At 51.9% G+C, this 16,664-nt stretch overlaps 1 protein-coding gene across 2 annotated transcripts in view; it reads left to right on the top strand.

The window, feature by feature from the left end:
• The window catches only part of LOC127586591 (neuronal tyrosine-phosphorylated phosphoinositide-3-kinase adapter 1), a 28,768-nt gene extending 18,349 nt beyond the window's left edge, over positions 1–10,419 (top strand). For both annotated transcript variants that reach the window (XM_052044680.1, XM_052044681.1), the window contains exons 5-7: positions 1,703–1,864; positions 3,706–3,815; positions 6,207–10,419. In XM_052044680.1, coding sequence (XP_051900640.1) covers positions 1,703–1,864; positions 3,706–3,815; positions 6,207–6,440 — 506 coding nt within the window. In that variant the 3' untranslated portion in view covers positions 6,441–10,419. The remainder of the gene's footprint in view (positions 1–1,702; positions 1,865–3,705; positions 3,816–6,206) is intronic.
• Positions 10,420–16,664: the final 6,245 nt, after the last annotated feature.

Below are 16,664 nucleotides of genomic sequence, written 5' to 3'. Positions count from 1 at the left end.
CCCTTGACTGCACCCATTAGGTCACCTGGTCTCACCCTACCACAGATATTCCCTTTGTTCTACCTGTCCCCCCTCTGCTACGTGAACCAATGTGTTTTCCCCTTTTCCCAGCTCTGACGAAGGTTCCCGGACCTGAGACATTGACTGTTTCTCTCCCCACAGACGCTGTCTGACCTGCCAAGTGTTTCCGGCATTCTGTTTTTATTTCAGATTTCCATTATCTCTGTTTCTTTTCATTCTCTGTCCCCACCCCTTTGCCCCACCCACCACGAAATGTTACTGTTTAAGTAAACAAACATAAATGAACTTAAATGTCAAGTGCATTTCTGCTCTACTGCCTTAGAGATGATGTACAATTCTTGGTGTAGGATTGGCACTTGATGTTGCTCGAGGTGGTGGTGATGTTGGAAGTGTTTTTTCAGTTGGTGGTGACCCTTGGTGTAGGTGGTGATGGTGTGGCAGGACTGGCCCACGGTGGTGGCGATGGGGTTGGTGTTCATCTGATGGGACTGTCCCTTTATAACTAGTGGCGGTGTTGGTGCAGTAGGGCCAGGTGTTGGTGTTGATGTTGGCACGGTAGGATTGCCCCTTGGCGTTGTCGTTGACACAGTAGGGCCGGGTGTAGTTGGCGTGGTAGGATTGCCCCTCGGCATTGGCGTTGTCGTTGACGCAGTAGGGCCGGGTGTAGTTGGCGTGGTAGGATTGCCCCTCGGCATTGGCGTTGTCGTTGACGCAGTAAGGCCGGGTGTAGTTGGTGTGGTAGGATTGCCCCTTGGCGTTGTCGTTGATGCAGTAGGGCTGGGTGTAGTTGGTATGGTAGGATTGCCCCTTGGCATTGGTGTTGTCGTTGACGCAGTAGGGCCGGGTGTAGTTGGCATGGTAGGATTGCCCCTCGGCATTGGCGTTGTCGTTGACGCAGTAAGGCCAGGTGTAGTTGGTGTGGTAGGATTGCCCCTTGGCGTTGTCGTTGACGCAGTAGGGCCGGGTGTAGTTGGCATGGTAGGATCGCCCCTTGGCATTGGTGTTGTCGTTGACGCAGTAGGGCCGGGTGTAGTTGGCATGGTAGGATTGCCCCTCGGCATTGGCGTTGTCGTTGACGCAGTAAGGCCAGGTGTAGTTGGTGTGGTAGGATTGCCCCTTGGCGTTGTCGTTGACGCAGTAGGGCCGGGTGTAGTTGGCATGGTAGGATCGCCCCTTGGCATTGGTGTTGTCGTTGACGCAGTAGGGCCGGGTGTAGTTGGCATGGTAGGATTGCCCCTCGGCATTGGCGTTGTCGTTGACGCAGTAAGGCCGGGTGTAGTTGGTGTGGTAGGATTGCCCCTTGGCATTGGTGTTGTCGTTGACGCAGTAGGGCCGGGTGTAGTTGGCGTGGTAGGATCGCCCCTTGGCATTGGTGTTGTCGTTGACGCAGTAGGGCCGGGTGTAGTTGGCGTGGTAGGATCGCCCCTTGGCGTTGCTGTTGTCGTTGACATGGTAGGGCTGGGTGCAGCTGGCACGGTAGGACCATCCGTTGGCGTTAGTGTTGTTGTTGACGCGGTAGGGCCGGGTGTTGGTGTAGTTGGCGCGGTAGAGCCGGGTGTTGGTGTAGTTGGCGCGGTAGAGCCGGGTGTTGGTGTAGTTGGCGCGGTAGGGCCAGGTGTTGTCGGCACGGTGGGGCCGGCCCTTGCTCGCCCACCTGACCCTGCTCCCACTTCACCCACAGGTGGCCCTCGAAGCCGGGGCGGAGCCGAAGAGTCCCTGGCCAAGGAGGAGAAGCCCTCGTCCATACCGGCGAAATCTCAGGGACTGGAGGACTCGACAGTCAAAGCTCCCTCTCGATCAGGAGTGCACCAACCCTGCCCACTGGTCTGCCAGTGGAGTGCAGGTAGGACCTGGGCCCAGTTGGCTCAAGGCCCCTGAGGGCTGTCTGTATCACCCTCGTCCCATTCCCTCTTCACCCGATCTACTCACTGACACGACCTCTTAACCAAGCATCACCGCAGGCGTAGGGCCACATACAGATCCTTCCATCTGTTCTCACCATCAACAGCCCATTTACATGGATCCCATTTTATTGTCTACACATTCCCACCAACCCCTCCCAGATGCCACCACTCACCCACACGCCAGGAGGCAATTTACAGTGGCCATTTTACCCACAGGCCCACGTCCTTTGGCATGCAGGAGGAAACCGGAGCACCTGGGGGAGCGTAGAGCACAGAACAGTACAGCACAGGAACAGGCCCTTCGGCCCATTCTGTCTGTGCCGAACGCACTGCTGAATTAAACTAAATCCCTTGTACCTGCACATGATCCACATCCCTCCATTCCCTGCATATTCATGTGTCTAACAGCCTCTTAAACGCCTCTATCGTATCTTCTTCCATCACTACGCCTGGCAGCCTGTTCCAGGCACCCACCACTCCCTGCGTAAACTAAACAAAAACTTGTCCCGCACACCCCCTTTAAATGTCCCCCCCCCCCCATCTTAAATCCATGTCCTGTCATATTCGACATTTCTACTCTGGGGTAAAAACCATCAGAATTTACCCTATCTGTGCCTCTCATGATTTTATAATCTTCTATCAGGTCTCCCCCTCAGCCTCCGACACTCCAGAGAAAACAACCCGTCTGCCCAACCTCTCTTTGTAGCTCTGACCCTCTAATCCAGGCAGCGTCCTGGTGAACCTCTTCTGCACCCTCTCCCTTTCAATGGGGCAAACAGAATTGCACGCAATACTCCAAGTGCAGCTGAACCAAAGTTTTGTACAGCTGCAACATGACTTCCTGACTCTTATCCTGTATACCCTAATCTATTTGCATTGCCATTTTCAATGTGCTCTGGACTTGGACCTCCAGATCTTTCTGTGCATCTGTACCTTTACCTGTCTACTTTCCCCCTGATATTAGACCTCCCAAAGTGCAACACCTCACACTTGCTCGGATTAAACTCCATCTGCCTTTTCTCTACCCGTATCTGTAACTGATCTATATTCTGCTGTATCTTTTGACAGCCCTCTACACTCTCCACAGTTCCACCAATCTTTGTGTCACCTGCAAACTCACTAACCCACCCATCCATATATTCATCCAAGTCACCTACATACGTCACAAACAACACAGACCCCAGCACCGATCCCTGCCAAACACCATCGGTCGCAGACCTCCAGCCAGAATAACACCCTTCCGCCTCTACCCTCCGTCATCTGTGGGCAAGCTAATTCTGAATCCAAGCTACCAAGTCACTGTAGATCCCATGCATCTTAAACCCACGCGGTCACAGGGAGAACGTGCAAACTCCACACAAACGGCACTGGAAGTTGGGATCAAACCCGGGTCTCTGGGACTTCCAGGCAGCAGCTGCACCACTGTGCCACCCTACCTTGTGGTTTGATGTCATTTGAGGGTTCTACACAAATGTAAGTTGTTGCTGTGACAAGCCATGATCAAGGAAACTAGGGCTGGGCGATAGTGGCTTGCTGGTTGGCACAGACTCGATGGGCTGAAGGGCCTGTTTCCATGCTTGTGACTCTAACTACACGATGCACGTCCTTGCACTGGATGAGCCGATTGTCCACTCTTAATTTGGATCCTGTTGTCCTTGTCAGAGGCTATTCCCTGCGAGCCACAACTGTGGGAAGAACTTCTATTCCTTAACCCGGAATTCTACAATGTACTTGGTGTTGAAGTCTCTGGTAATTCCTTCTCCTCCCTCTTCCTTTCCAGACTCTGCTCTCAACCACCGTCTTGGCCGATCTGCCTCCACGTCGGGGGTCCAGCACTCTCTGGCTCAACTCCAGCGACAGTGCAGCCAGTCAAGAGACAGCCCCACCCAGGTATGTCCAGCTCACATTGTGCTCAAGGGGGAACAGGGGGCAGCAGAGAGGTCGAGGCAAAGACAGAGATAAGAACTGACGGAATGTAAAACAGGACACAGGCGGAGAGTGCGAGCCTTAGAAAAAAGAGGGCAGGCAGAGGGTGAGTCAAAGAGATACTGAAATACAGATCTTGGGGTTGAAGTCTGTCTGATGTGCAGAGGGACCTTGGGGTCCAAGTTCATAGCTCCTTGAAAGTAGCCACACAAGTAGATCGGGTGGTAAAGAAGGCGTACGGTACGCTTGCCTTCATTGGTCGAGGCACTGAGTATGAGAGTCGGGAAGTCACGTTGCAGCTGTATAAAACTTTGGTTAGGCCGCACTTGGAGCATTGTGTGCAATTTTGGTCACCCCGTAACAGGAAGGATTTGGAGGCTTCAGAGAGGGCACAGAGGAGATTTACCGGGATGCTGCCTGGATTAGAGGACATGAGCTAAAAGGAGAAACTTGGGTCATTTTCTCTGGAGCATCAGAGACTGAGGGGAGACCTACGAGAGGCACAGATAGGGTAGACGGTCAGAATCTTTTCCCCAGGGTAGAAATGTCAAATACTAGAGGACATGCATTTAAGGTGAGAGGGGGAAAGTTTTGTTGCACAGAGAGTAGTGGGTGGGTGCCTGCAACAGGCTGCCTGGGGTGGGGATGGAAGCAGACACAATAGTGACACATGAATATGCAGGGAATGGAAGGATAGGGATCCCGTGCAGGCAGAAGAGATTAATTCAGCATTGTGTTGGTGCAGACAGGTGGGCCAAAGGGCCTGTTCCTGTGCTGCTCTATGTTCTGTGTTCTAAAAGAGGACATGGACCAAGAGAGAAATTGACAGAGAGTACAATCCGAGAGAGAGAGAGGCAGTAAAGAGAGAGACACTGGTCAAAATTTTTCACACACAAAGTAGTTGGCATCTGGAAGGAGCTGCCAGAGGAGGTGGTGGAGGCAGGAACTAACGTTTAACAGGCATCTGGGTAAGTACTTGGATGAGCAGGGCATAGACAGAAGTGGAATTAATGCAGGCAAGGAATAGGCACGATGGTCGGTACAGACACAGTGGGCTGAAGGGCCTGTTTCTATGCTGTACAACTCTGACTCTTGAGTGATACTAATCTGTGAGTGAGAGAGAGAATGTGAGGCAGGTAGAGAAAGATTGAGGGCAAGGTGGTACAGAGGGGGAGATGGACAAAGAGGGAAGAGAGACAAAATTTTTAAATGAGGGAAGGAAAGATGGAAAGGCAAAAGGGGAGCAATTAGACAGACGCTGTCAAAAAGAGAGAGAGATGGATGCTGAGCAAGAGTTCCAGACAGATGGAGGGACTGATCACGGAAGAGAGAGAGGAACGGGGAGACGGCGTAGGCAAGGGAGGGAGAGGGGGACTGGTGAGGGTCTTCAGGCTCCTGTACCTCCTGCCTGATGGCAGCATCAAGAAGAGGGCACGGCCCGGACGGTGGGGGTCCCTGGTGACAGATGTTGCCTTCCTGACACATCACCTCTTGCAGATGTCCTCGATAGTAGGGAGGGCTGAACTGGCTTGAGTCCACCACTCTCTGTAGCCTCTTGTGTGTTTGAGTTCCCATACCAGGCTGTGATGCAACCAGTTAGAACGCTTTCTGCTGTACACCTGTGGAAGTTTGTCAGAATCTTCAATGACGTGCCGAATATCCTGAGAAAGTAGAGACACTGGTGTGCTGCCTTCATGTTTCTCAGCTCCTGAAAAACACATCAATCAAAGAATTATTAGTCACAGTCATACAGCATGGAAATAGGCCCTTCGGCCCAGTTCATCCATACTGACCCAGATTCCCATTTGCCTGCGTTTGGCCCATATCCCTCTAAACCTTTCCTATCCATGTACCTGTCCAAGTACCTTTCAAATGTTGTTAATTTGTACCTACCTCAACCACTTCCTCTGGCAGCTCGTTCTATATACTGAAAAGGTTGCCCCTCTGGTTTCTATGTAATCGTTCCCCTCTCACTCTGAACCTCTGGCCTCTAGTTCTCAATCTCTCCAACCTTGGGGAAAAAGACTGCATTCATCCTATCGATGTCCCCTCATGGTTTCATACACCTCCTGTAAAAATCACCCCTCGTTCTCCTACGCTCCAATTGAATAAAATCCCAACCTCTGTCCCTCCTCCCAGCAACATCCTTGTGAATCTGCTCTGCACTTTTTCCAGCTTAACGGCATCTTTCCTACAGCAGGGCAATCAAAACTGAATGCAATATTCCAAATGCGGCCTCACCAATGCCTTGTACAACTGCAACATAACATGCCAACTGCTATACTCGGTGCTCTGACTGATGAAGGCCACCTTCACCAAACTGCGTGAATTTAACCGTAGCTTTTCTCCTGACAGATTTTCCAACAGCAGCCAGGGCTGAGGGAGAAGGATGGGAAGCTTCTGGAAGTTATTGAGCGCAAGCGTTGCCTTTGCAAGGAGATCAAAGCCCGTCGAGGTCCCGACCGGAGCCTGTGTAAGCAGGACAGTATGCCCATCCTACCCAGCTGGAAGAGGGGTGTGGATACACGGAAAACCGGGACACCACCCTGTCAACGACAACACACAGTCCTCTGGGATACAGCCATCTGAAGTTGCCCAGTTCTCTCACCCTCTCTCCACCTCCCCGCTTGCCAGGAGAGGCCATGATTCCCTGGGCAACCGTCACCTTTGAACTCCACGGGCCCCAGTGTTGCCTTGAATTTACCCAGGCAGATTATCCCCAACTCCACCCCACCCCCCCCCCCCCCCCCCCCCCCCCCCCCCACTCCCCTTCACCTCTTGCCCTGTTCGCTCCTCAAGCCTTGAGACATGTAACGAGGATCGGGTGGGGTGGGGGGGGAGGTGGGAGGGGGAGAAATGGAGCAAAGCCTGTGGTGTTCCACATTGAGGTGATGAACACTGCATCACATGACAGCGAGCCAATCATCAATGGAGAACAATGAGTTGCCTTACAAGCAAGAGTCCGTGGACGCAACAGAGGAGGAGAAAGTTCGGGAGATATTTGTTGCCATTAATGCATTGCTTCTCTCTTGGGACAGTATTTTCAGACCTGGGGTGTTTTGCAGTGTGTCCTGGGTGAGATTGGCACTGTCCTTCCATCAAACCCAACCCACAGTTGACCCCACCCCCTTGTCCAACCCACTAAATCCAAGGGAAACCAGCAATCCGTAGTCCAACTCACCGTCCTGGTAACAATTGTGCCAACCAAGCTGAAATCCCAGAATGTTTTCAGGTGCCAACCCCTCTGCCCAGAGAGAGAGAGAGAGGTTGACTGAGGAGAAATCAGTAGACTGGGCCTCTGCTCTTCTAGTGTGTAGAAGGAGGAGAGCCATCTGAAATGTTTTACAGGGCTCGGGCAGGCTGGATACAGGGGGGATGTTTCCGCTGCTTGATTCTCGAACAGGGACCCACCGACAGGCTGTCTGACATTGAGAGGAGGAGCAATATCTTCACTCAGAGGGTGGAGAATCAGAGAAGGGCAAGAAATTCCATGCAGAAGGGAGGCGAAACCACGAGGGGTGAGGTTGAGGGCTTGGGACAGTCCAGGGCACGGACTTGTGAGGCTTGGAGTCGCGTTCGGAGTGAACGTGATTCCCAGCGAGTTCTGTAACAAAGATCCCCCCCCCCCAGGAGGTCCCTGTCCCAGTACCGGAGCCACCACCCAGGGGCAAGGTGGAATGTGTCACTCCGAGGCACTGGGTGACAGAGAAAGTGACCAGATACTGACCACCACCACCTTCCTCTCTCCCCCCCCCCCACCAATTGGGAAAGGGAGTGGTAGTGACATCACACAATCAGCAGGGTCTGCACTGCTCCAGGAGTCTTTAGATGGGACGGTGTGGAGGGAGCTTTACTCTGTGTCTTACCCGTATCCTGGGAGTGTGTGACTGGCCCATACAGCCTTCATATGGTCTCTGCTGCAATTGGGGCCTCAGTGGGTCCATGGGATCACTGAAACCCTGCTCCAGAATCACCCGCCTGCCCCCACTGTGCTCCTGTTTGGAAGCAAAGACCTGAGCTGCTGCACTCGGCTCCTGCTGACACCCACCACCACCACCCCACCCCACCCTGCCCTCCCCAGCCCCAAGACAGTGCCTGTCAGTGACTCTGGGTGCAGGGCTGGATCAGTCCCTCCCATCTCACTGTGCCCAAGGGCACGCACAGAGGCGCACCCACAGACACTCACATGTACGCACTCATACGCAGACGTATGCACAAATGCACGTATGCAGACAAGCTCACAAGCAAACATCTCAGTCACACACACAGGCACGATCACATGCACCAACATATACCCAAATGTATATACACACTCACTAACACACATGCACTCTCCGTTACAGACACACAAATACAGTGCACACGCAGTCACACCCACTCACAGACACACCACTGCGCACACTCACACATTCACATACTTGCAAACAGAAAACGTGCTCACAGGCGCACTAAGATGCACTCTGACGCACGTACAGACACAGGCCGCACAAGGAGCTTGTAGCTGAGTGTGCTGTGCTTCTGGAGCACCCCTAGTGTGTCAACCTCTTCGGGGAGGGGCTGCAGGAGAGAGAGGTCTTGCACCCTGTGCCATGCCTCGCCACAGCTGTCTGTCCTGCTCTGACCACCTTCGACACCTGAGAGCAGGTCCCTTCCCCATGCCCGGTCCCCTCTTCAGACTCCATCCCAGAAACCACACACCCTGCACAGGGCTGGTGATTCCTTCCGTTACCTGGGACCCAACTCTTGCAATTGAGGGAAAGAACTGGACCGAGATTACGTTTCCGAACCGGGAGCCGGTCGGAGTGCGAGCAGAGGGATCAGCTACCTGACCCCACCACGCCTCCCAAACGCCTCACGCCGCCAGACCTTCACGTGGGAGTGTCCGTCAGCTATTTGACTGGCGGAGAGGGATGGGATATACCCTCTGACCCTCCCCATACTCCTGTTTTCCTGCCCCTGCAGTCGGACATTCTTTCCCACAGGAGGGGTAGCGACGGGGGAGAATATGCCAGTGTTTACTTTCCTTGTGATCTTCTCACTCTGTGGGAGGGCCCCCACCTCACCTCCAATAACCCCCCCTGCCTGAAGACCTTGTTGTCCTCTACATCCCCACAACCCCTCTGGGACATCTTCTGAGTCACCCGGGGGCAACCCTGAAGGGAGGGGTTTGGGCACAAGCTTTCAGCCTTGTCATTGATAGGCCCCAGCATGGGGTAAGAAGAGGGTAGACCGTTGGGATGAGAAGACATTAAAGCAGTGCTCTCTGCTCTGTGGGCATCAAGCAGCCCAATACCACGCCCACATCAACCAAAGATAATCACATTCTTTAATATATAAACCTGTACATATAAAACGTATTTACTTCTGAATACTTCATGAGACCAGGGGTCTCTCTTGTCCAAGATGGTGGAACCTATGTCTTGGCATTAAGTACTTCCAGGGCAGAGGGCAGTGCTCTCTCTCCCTTGACTTGGTAGCCCGGAGCCAACAGCCCGTTGCCTCTGGAGTTGTCCCGGGCTCTTGCAACCAATTGGTGTGCGTCTTGGTCTTGCCTCCATCTTAGGCTGCTGCTTCTAAGGGGGTGGCCAATTCCCAAGCTCAGTAGGCCTCCAGAGATGGAGGCAGGGGGGGGGGTGGTGGTGAGGGGAGGTGCCAATAAAAGAAACCAGACCCATGTGCCAAGGTGTTGCTGACTTCCAGAGCCAGGAGACTCATCAGATGGTGGTGTTTGAAGGCCTGGAATCGATCAGGAGCACCATCTTCATCTCCGGGAGTGTCGCGGAAGCAGTGTCAGGCTCCTTGCATCCCCTCCCCAACCCATTAACAACCAATCGATTTGTTTGCACTGTACACCAGAGATAAACTTGAGTTGGCCAACAGGTTTGGCCCAATTGCTAAGCAACCCTTTCTAAAGTTAGCTTAATCAGAATAAAAAAATCCACCGTACTATATCTAGTAGTATCCCAAGAAGCATCTTATGTAGCTGATAATAATGAGATGATTTTATTGAGTACAGTTTTAATGATTGTGGTTGCAATAAGGAGAATTGTATCTGACAAACCTGTACAGTTATCCAATTATTTATTTTTAACTCTTCTCATATAAATGAAGCAAGGTTCAGGATTCCTTCGTTGTAATTAAGTGGATCTATTTTGTTTTTACATTTCTGAGGTTGAGGTTAACATGTTTCTGTGACACGCTTGCTGTGTATCTCAGAAGCTTAATTTGACTAGGCCGTGGCGTTGCTATGTCGACGATGTGGGAAGACGAGGAGGAATTGTGCTTCCTAAATGTTCAAACTTTTCCAAATTTAGGACTCTCTTCCCCCCTGCTCCCCTCAGTTACCACAGGTCCTGGAGCCTCATCTTCCAGTGTGACAGGTTACAAGTGTTGACGTGGGAAATCAAAAAAAAACAGCCAATTCCAACTTGACCAAAACTCCCACCACTATTTGCAGATGAGAAATGTGCATCTTACAGAACATTGTAAATAAAATATAAAATTGAAAACCAAATGCCATCTAATAAATCAGGTGGAGACTTCCTCCCCTTGATTGGGGATATTCTTATTTTTAATGAATTTGGATTTTTTTTTAAAAACCTCAGTGTCCTTCCCCTGCGGTCAAAGGGGAAATGGCGGCAGCGCCCACCCTGGAAGCTGAGCCAATCACAGATGACTCCATGGAGGGCTGCTAACCAATAACATGAGAGACTGTGCGTGCTGCCGTGGGTCACATTATGTGTCATTACCTTGGACAGTAGAGGTGGTGCATAGAGCCACTGCCTCCCAGTTCCAGAGATCCCGGTTCGATCCCAACCTCCGACGCCGTGTGTGTGGAGATTGCACGTTCGCCCTCCCACATCCCAATGACGTGGGGTCGGTGGGTCAATTGCCCACTGTAAATTGCCCCTAGTTTGTGGGTGAGGGGTAGAATCTGGGGGGTGGGAGGGAGAATAAAATGGGATCAATGTAAATGAGTGGTTGATGGCATGTGCTCGAAGGGCAGAAGGGCCTGTTTCCCTGCTGGCTGATGATCTACCAAGATCATTGGTGTTGGGACCTCTGGTTCGGGCCCATCCACACCCAACCGCCTTCTCTGTCAAATCATGGTTGGCACTTGAGCTCCAGAGAAGGCCAAGAGGACTTCAAGGAGCTGGGTCAAGGATCACCCGACCGCCATCTTGTCTGTTCAGTCCTCCATGGGTTGTGCGTCTCAGTGGAAGGGGGCCGAGGATGGGTGTCTGATCCATCACATGGAGACTGGGGTCAGGAGCAGTGGGTGCCAGGGTTACCACCTCTGCCGGGTTGTACTTCTGGGAGCTTTCTCACGGGACACAACTCTGCCTGTACCTCCAACAGGCAGACGTTGACCACACCCCGCTCACAGGTCACGCACTCACTGACCATCTCAGCCACGCTCGTCCTGGTTTTCAAAACCTTTAGACACCTCCTTGCTCCCACCCATCGTCAGAAACCTCTCCATTCTCTGGAACCTCGTCCCCTCTCTGTAACCTTGTTCCTCCCGCCCCAACCTTCTCCCCCTCCCTCTTACACCACTCTACCTCATCATCCCACCGATCTCCCTGTTACCGCACTGACTGCGAAAGGTCTGTATTTTTCCGCCATATTTACCACCTCTGCAGCTGAGTCGTGTGCAGTCACCAAGCCCCAGCAGACCATTGGGCCCATTGGCGTCTGTACTGGTTCCCATCCATTCCACCTCATTCTTCTGCACCCATGCAATGACCATCCACCGTTTGTTGATTCCCTTTGCCACTAACCTGCACTACAGGGTCACTTATGGTGGTCAACTGACCTGCCTTTGGAGGCCGGAGCACCCAACAGCGACCCACGCAGTCACAGCAAGCATGAAATCCACACAGACAGTGCCGGAGGTTGGGATTGAACCCGTCTTGGAGAGATTCGGCATGGAACAGGCCGTTCAGCTGCTCGGGTTTGCGGCAACTATAAAGCACCTGTCCTTACGATAATCGGACCCATCAACTCCCCCCAGATTTCCCCCCTCACCCACGCACTAGGGGGGCAATTTACAGCAGCCGATTAACCCACCGACCCTACACGTTGTTGGGATGTGGGAGGGAACCGGAGCACCCGTGGGAAACCCACGGAGTCACAGGGAGAAGGTGCAAACTTCACACACACACACACACACACACACACACACACACAGAGCACCGGAGGTCGGGATCGATCCCAGGTCTCTGGAGCCATGAGGCAGCAGCTCGACCCGCTGCACCAACCCTCCAATCCGTGCTTGGGATGTGGTGACTGCTAGAAGACCTTTTATTGCCTTTCGGTGAAACCAGCCCAAAGAGGTGCTGGCTGGCAAGTTAAATGTCTGTTGTTACGTACTGCCGGTGTAGGTGAGTGGTCAGGGAGGCAGGAGAAAGGATCGTAGGGGAATGATGGGGGAGATGCGATTGCTGTGATAGCCAGCACAGACTCAATGGGCCGAACAGCCTCCCTTTATGCCAGCCAGAAATGAGTGAAGGTATGGAATTACATCTGGGCTGGAGGTCTGTAAACCCGTTTTTAAGTCAATCCTAATTCTTTATTAAGATAAGATATCTTTATTAGTCACATTAACATCGAAACACACAGTGAAATGCATCTTTTGCGTAGAGTGCTCTGGGGGCAGCCCGCAAGTGTCGCCACACTTCTGGCGCCAACATAGCATGACCACAACTTCCTAACCCGTACGACTTTGGAATGTGGGAGGAAACCGGAGCACCCGGAGGAAACCCACGCAGACACGGGGAGAACGTACAAACTCCTTACAGACAGTGGCCAGAATTGAAGCCAGGTCACTGGCATTGTAGAGCGTTACGCTAACCGCTACACTACTGTGTAATTTAAAAATTTAAAGGTTTAAAACTTAAAGGTTAATTTAAAAACTTTAATGATGAATGTAGCTCCAACAACACTCTAGAAGCTCGACACCATCCAGGACACAGCTGCCCTCTTGATAAGCACCCCCATCCACAACCCTTCACTTACTCCACCACCAACACACAATAGCAGCAGTTCCTACCATCTACAGGACGCACTGCAGCAACTCACCAAGGCTCCTCAGACAGCACCTTCCAAACCCAACCAAGGGCAGCAAAGGCGTGGGGGGCAAGACTTATGTTGCAGTTCTACCAGAACTTGGTGAGGCCACACTTGGAGCATTGTGTTGAGTTTTGGTCACCCTGCTATAGGAAAGATGTCATTAAGCTGGAAAGAGTGCAGAGGAGATTTACAAAGATGTTGCCAGGATTTGAGGGACTGAGTCATAGGGAGAGGTTGGGGAGGCTAGGACTTTATTCCTTGAAGAGTAGGAGGCTTAAGGGGTGACCTTATAGAGTTGCTTAGAATTACAAGGGGCGTAGACAGGGTGAATGCACACAGTCCTTCTCCCAGGGTTGGGCAATCAAGAACTAGAGGGTGTAGGTTTAAGGTGAGAGGGGAGAGATTTAAAAGGAACCTGAGGGGCAACTTTTCCACATCGAGGGTGGTCCGTATATGAAACGAGCTGCCAGAGGAAGTGGTTGAGGCAGGTACAATAACAACACTTTAAAGACATTTGGATAAGTACGTGGGTAGGAACGGTTTAGAGGGATATGGGCCAAACATGGGGAAATGGGACTGGCACGTTGGACAGCATGGACGAGTCGGGCTGAAGGGTCTGATTCCGTGCTGTCTGACTCTATAGCACCACCGCTTGGACGTTGCCCTCCAAGCCACACCCCATCCTGACTTGGAAATATATCGCCGTTCCTTCGCCGTCACTGGGTCAAAGTCCTGTAACTCCCTCCCTAATATTGTGGGTGTACCCAAACCTCAGGGACTGCAGCGGTTCAAGAAGGCAGCTCACCACCACCTTCTCAAGGGCAACTAAGGATGGGCAGTTAAATGCTGGCTCAGCCTCTGAAGCCCACACCCCTTGAATGAATCAAAAAAATATAAGTTCCCCAGATCCCTCGATAGGCTTCAAACCCACATCAATGGGCACAATAGGACACAGGTCATGTCTCGTAATCTCACCCTCATGTTACTTATTTTATCTGAGCAGGCTCTCCAAACACAACTTCAAAGGTCGCCCACCTCTCTGCTTGGTGTCCCAACCTGACAGTGAGTTGTTCACTTCAAGGTTAACTTGCAGGTTGAGTCGGTAGTAAGGAAGGCAAATGCAATGTTAGCATTCATTTCGAGAGGACTAGAATATAAAGGCGAAGGTGTACTGGTGAGGTTTGTAAGGCGTTGGTCAGACCTCATCTGGAATATTGTGAGCAGTTTTGGGCCCCGCATCTACGGAAAGATGTGCTGATCCTGGAGAGAGTCCAGAGGAGGTTCATAAGAATGATCCCTGGAATGAAAGGGTTAACGTATGAGGATCGTTTGATGTCTCTGGGCCTGTACTCGATGGAGTTCAGAAGGATGGGGGGGGGATCTCATTGAAACCTACCGGATACTGAAAGGCCTGGATAGAGTGGACGTGGAGAGGATGTTTCCATCAGTGGGAGAGTCCAGGATCCGAGGGCACAGCCTCAGAATAAAGGGACGTCACTTTAGAACTGAGATGAGGAGGAATTTCTTCAGCCAGAGGGCAGTGAATCTGTGGAATCTGTTGCCACAGAGGGCGGTGGAGGCCAAGTCATTGGGTGTATTTAAGGCAGAGAGGTTTGTGATCAGTGAGGGGGTTAAGGGTCCTCTTATTTAAGAAGAGATATGCTAGCACCAGTGGCAGTCCAAAAGAAATTAACTGGGTTAATTCCCAGGATGAGAGTGTTGTCCTACCAGGAGCAGCTAAAAATGTTGGATCTGTATTCAAAGTCAAAGTTGAGTTTATTGTTCCAGGCACAAGTCCATGTGTGCACAGGTGCAATGAAAAACTTACTTGCCATAGCATCACAGGCGCACAGCATCAGAGAAGCAGCATTCACAAGAAAAACGAATTAAGCATAAATTAAACACAATTTTTACAAAAACACAATTATAACAAAAAAAAAGTCCATTTTGGTGCAAAGGGGTCCCAATGTTGCTAAACTGTAGTGATCAGGGTTGTGCCGGTTGGTTCAAGAACCGAATGGTTGAGGGGAAGTCGCTGTTCCTGAACCTGGTGGTGTGGGGACTTCAGGCTTCTGTACCTCCTGCCTGATGGGAGCTGCGAGGAGATGGCACGGCCCGGATGGTGGGGATCTTTGATGATGGATGTTGCCTTCTTGAGGCAGCGTCTCCTGTAGATACTCCCAATGGTGGGGAGGGATGTGCCCGTGATGTATTGGGCAGAGTCCACTACTCTCTGCAGCTTCCTGTGCATTCGAATTGCCATACCAGACCGTGATGCGACCAGTCAGGATACTTTTAACGGTACATATAGAGTCACAGAGCAATACAGCACGGATACAGGACCTTCGGCCCAACCAGTCCATGCCGACCACGTTGCCCACACAGCTAGTCCCAATTTCCTGCATTCGGCCCATATCCCTCCAAGCCCCGTCCCTCCATGTACCTATCCAAGTGCTTCTTAAATGATCCTGTTATACCTCCCTCACCCACTTCCTCTGGCAGCTCGTTCCACACACTCACCACCCTCTGCGTGAAAAAGTTGCCCCTCAGGTCCCTTTTCAATCTTTCCCCTCTCACTCTAAACCTATAATGCTGCCTGGCCTGCTGAGTTCCTCCAGCATCATTGTGCTTTTCATCTAGATTCCAGCATCTATGGTCCTTTTTTCCTCTATTTTCCCTAGTTTTGGACTCCCCTACCCTGGGGAAAAGACTGTTACCGTCCACCTTATCTATGCCTCTCGTAATTTTAAACACCTCGACAAGGTCGTCCCTCATTCTCCTACTTTCCAAGGAATAAAGACCCAGCCTGGCCAACCTCTCCCTATAACTCAGGCCCTCAAGTCCTGGCAACATCCTTGTAAATTTTTTCTGCACCCTTTCCAGCTTAATGGCATCCTTCCTATAGCAGGGTGACTAGCACATGACAAGGGTTTCCTTGTGGATTTTTTCGGCCGCCGAGTGGTTTGTTTGAGCACTCTGCAAGGGGTTCAGGCAAGGGAGCAGATGGCAGGTGTATCACCGTGTCCATCCAACTTCCCACCGATCACCAGTTGGTCCCACGTATTCATGCGCCAGCCCAAATCTGAGGGAAAGGCCAGGGTGTGGGCGGAGGGTGAGGTAGAAGAGGTGGTCCCAGGTTACAGAGGGTAACAGGAAGAGGCCATTCAGCCCCCCAAGCCAGTCCTACCATTGTATGAGATCGTGCTGGCCAAGTGATAGTTTGGTTTGACCTCCAAACTTGGAGTAGCCAATTCCCCAGGACTGGCCTGGAATCTCCGGGAATTATGGACCCATGTTCCGGACATTTTCGGGAGGAGCATCCGAGAGGAAAGCCGCTGGGATGGCCACTTTCTTTGTTGGCATAAGAGGTCATGTGACGACAGCCATCCAAATTTGGCAACTCAGTCAACCAATCCCTAGCAAGGGGGTGAATGAACTCGTCGCTATGGTAACAAAGGGGTGGTCAGTCGCCATTGCAGGGGTAGGGAGGGGTGGGGGCCCGAGTAAGAAGGGTGGGAGAAGTGGGGAGAGAAGAAGGGACGGTTCATGAGGGCAGAGATTGGTGGGATAGAGTGAAGCGGTGGTGGGGGGGGGGAGGAGATCGAAAGGGAGGGGAGGGGTGAAGGTCGAGAGGAGGGGGAAGAGGACCAAAGGGAGGCAGGAGGGGGGAAATGAGAAGGGAAGGGGAGGTGGGGGGTGAAGGAAGCGCTGCAAAGAGAATTCCTCCATTGTGCAGCTTGA

Source organism: Pristis pectinata, chromosome 37 (genome assembly GCF_009764475.1).
Source record: "Pristis pectinata isolate sPriPec2 chromosome 37, sPriPec2.1.pri, whole genome shotgun sequence".
Classification (NCBI taxonomy): Eukaryota; Metazoa; Chordata; class Chondrichthyes; order Rhinopristiformes; family Pristidae; genus Pristis; species Pristis pectinata.
This window is presented reverse-complemented; position numbering and strand designations above follow the sequence as displayed.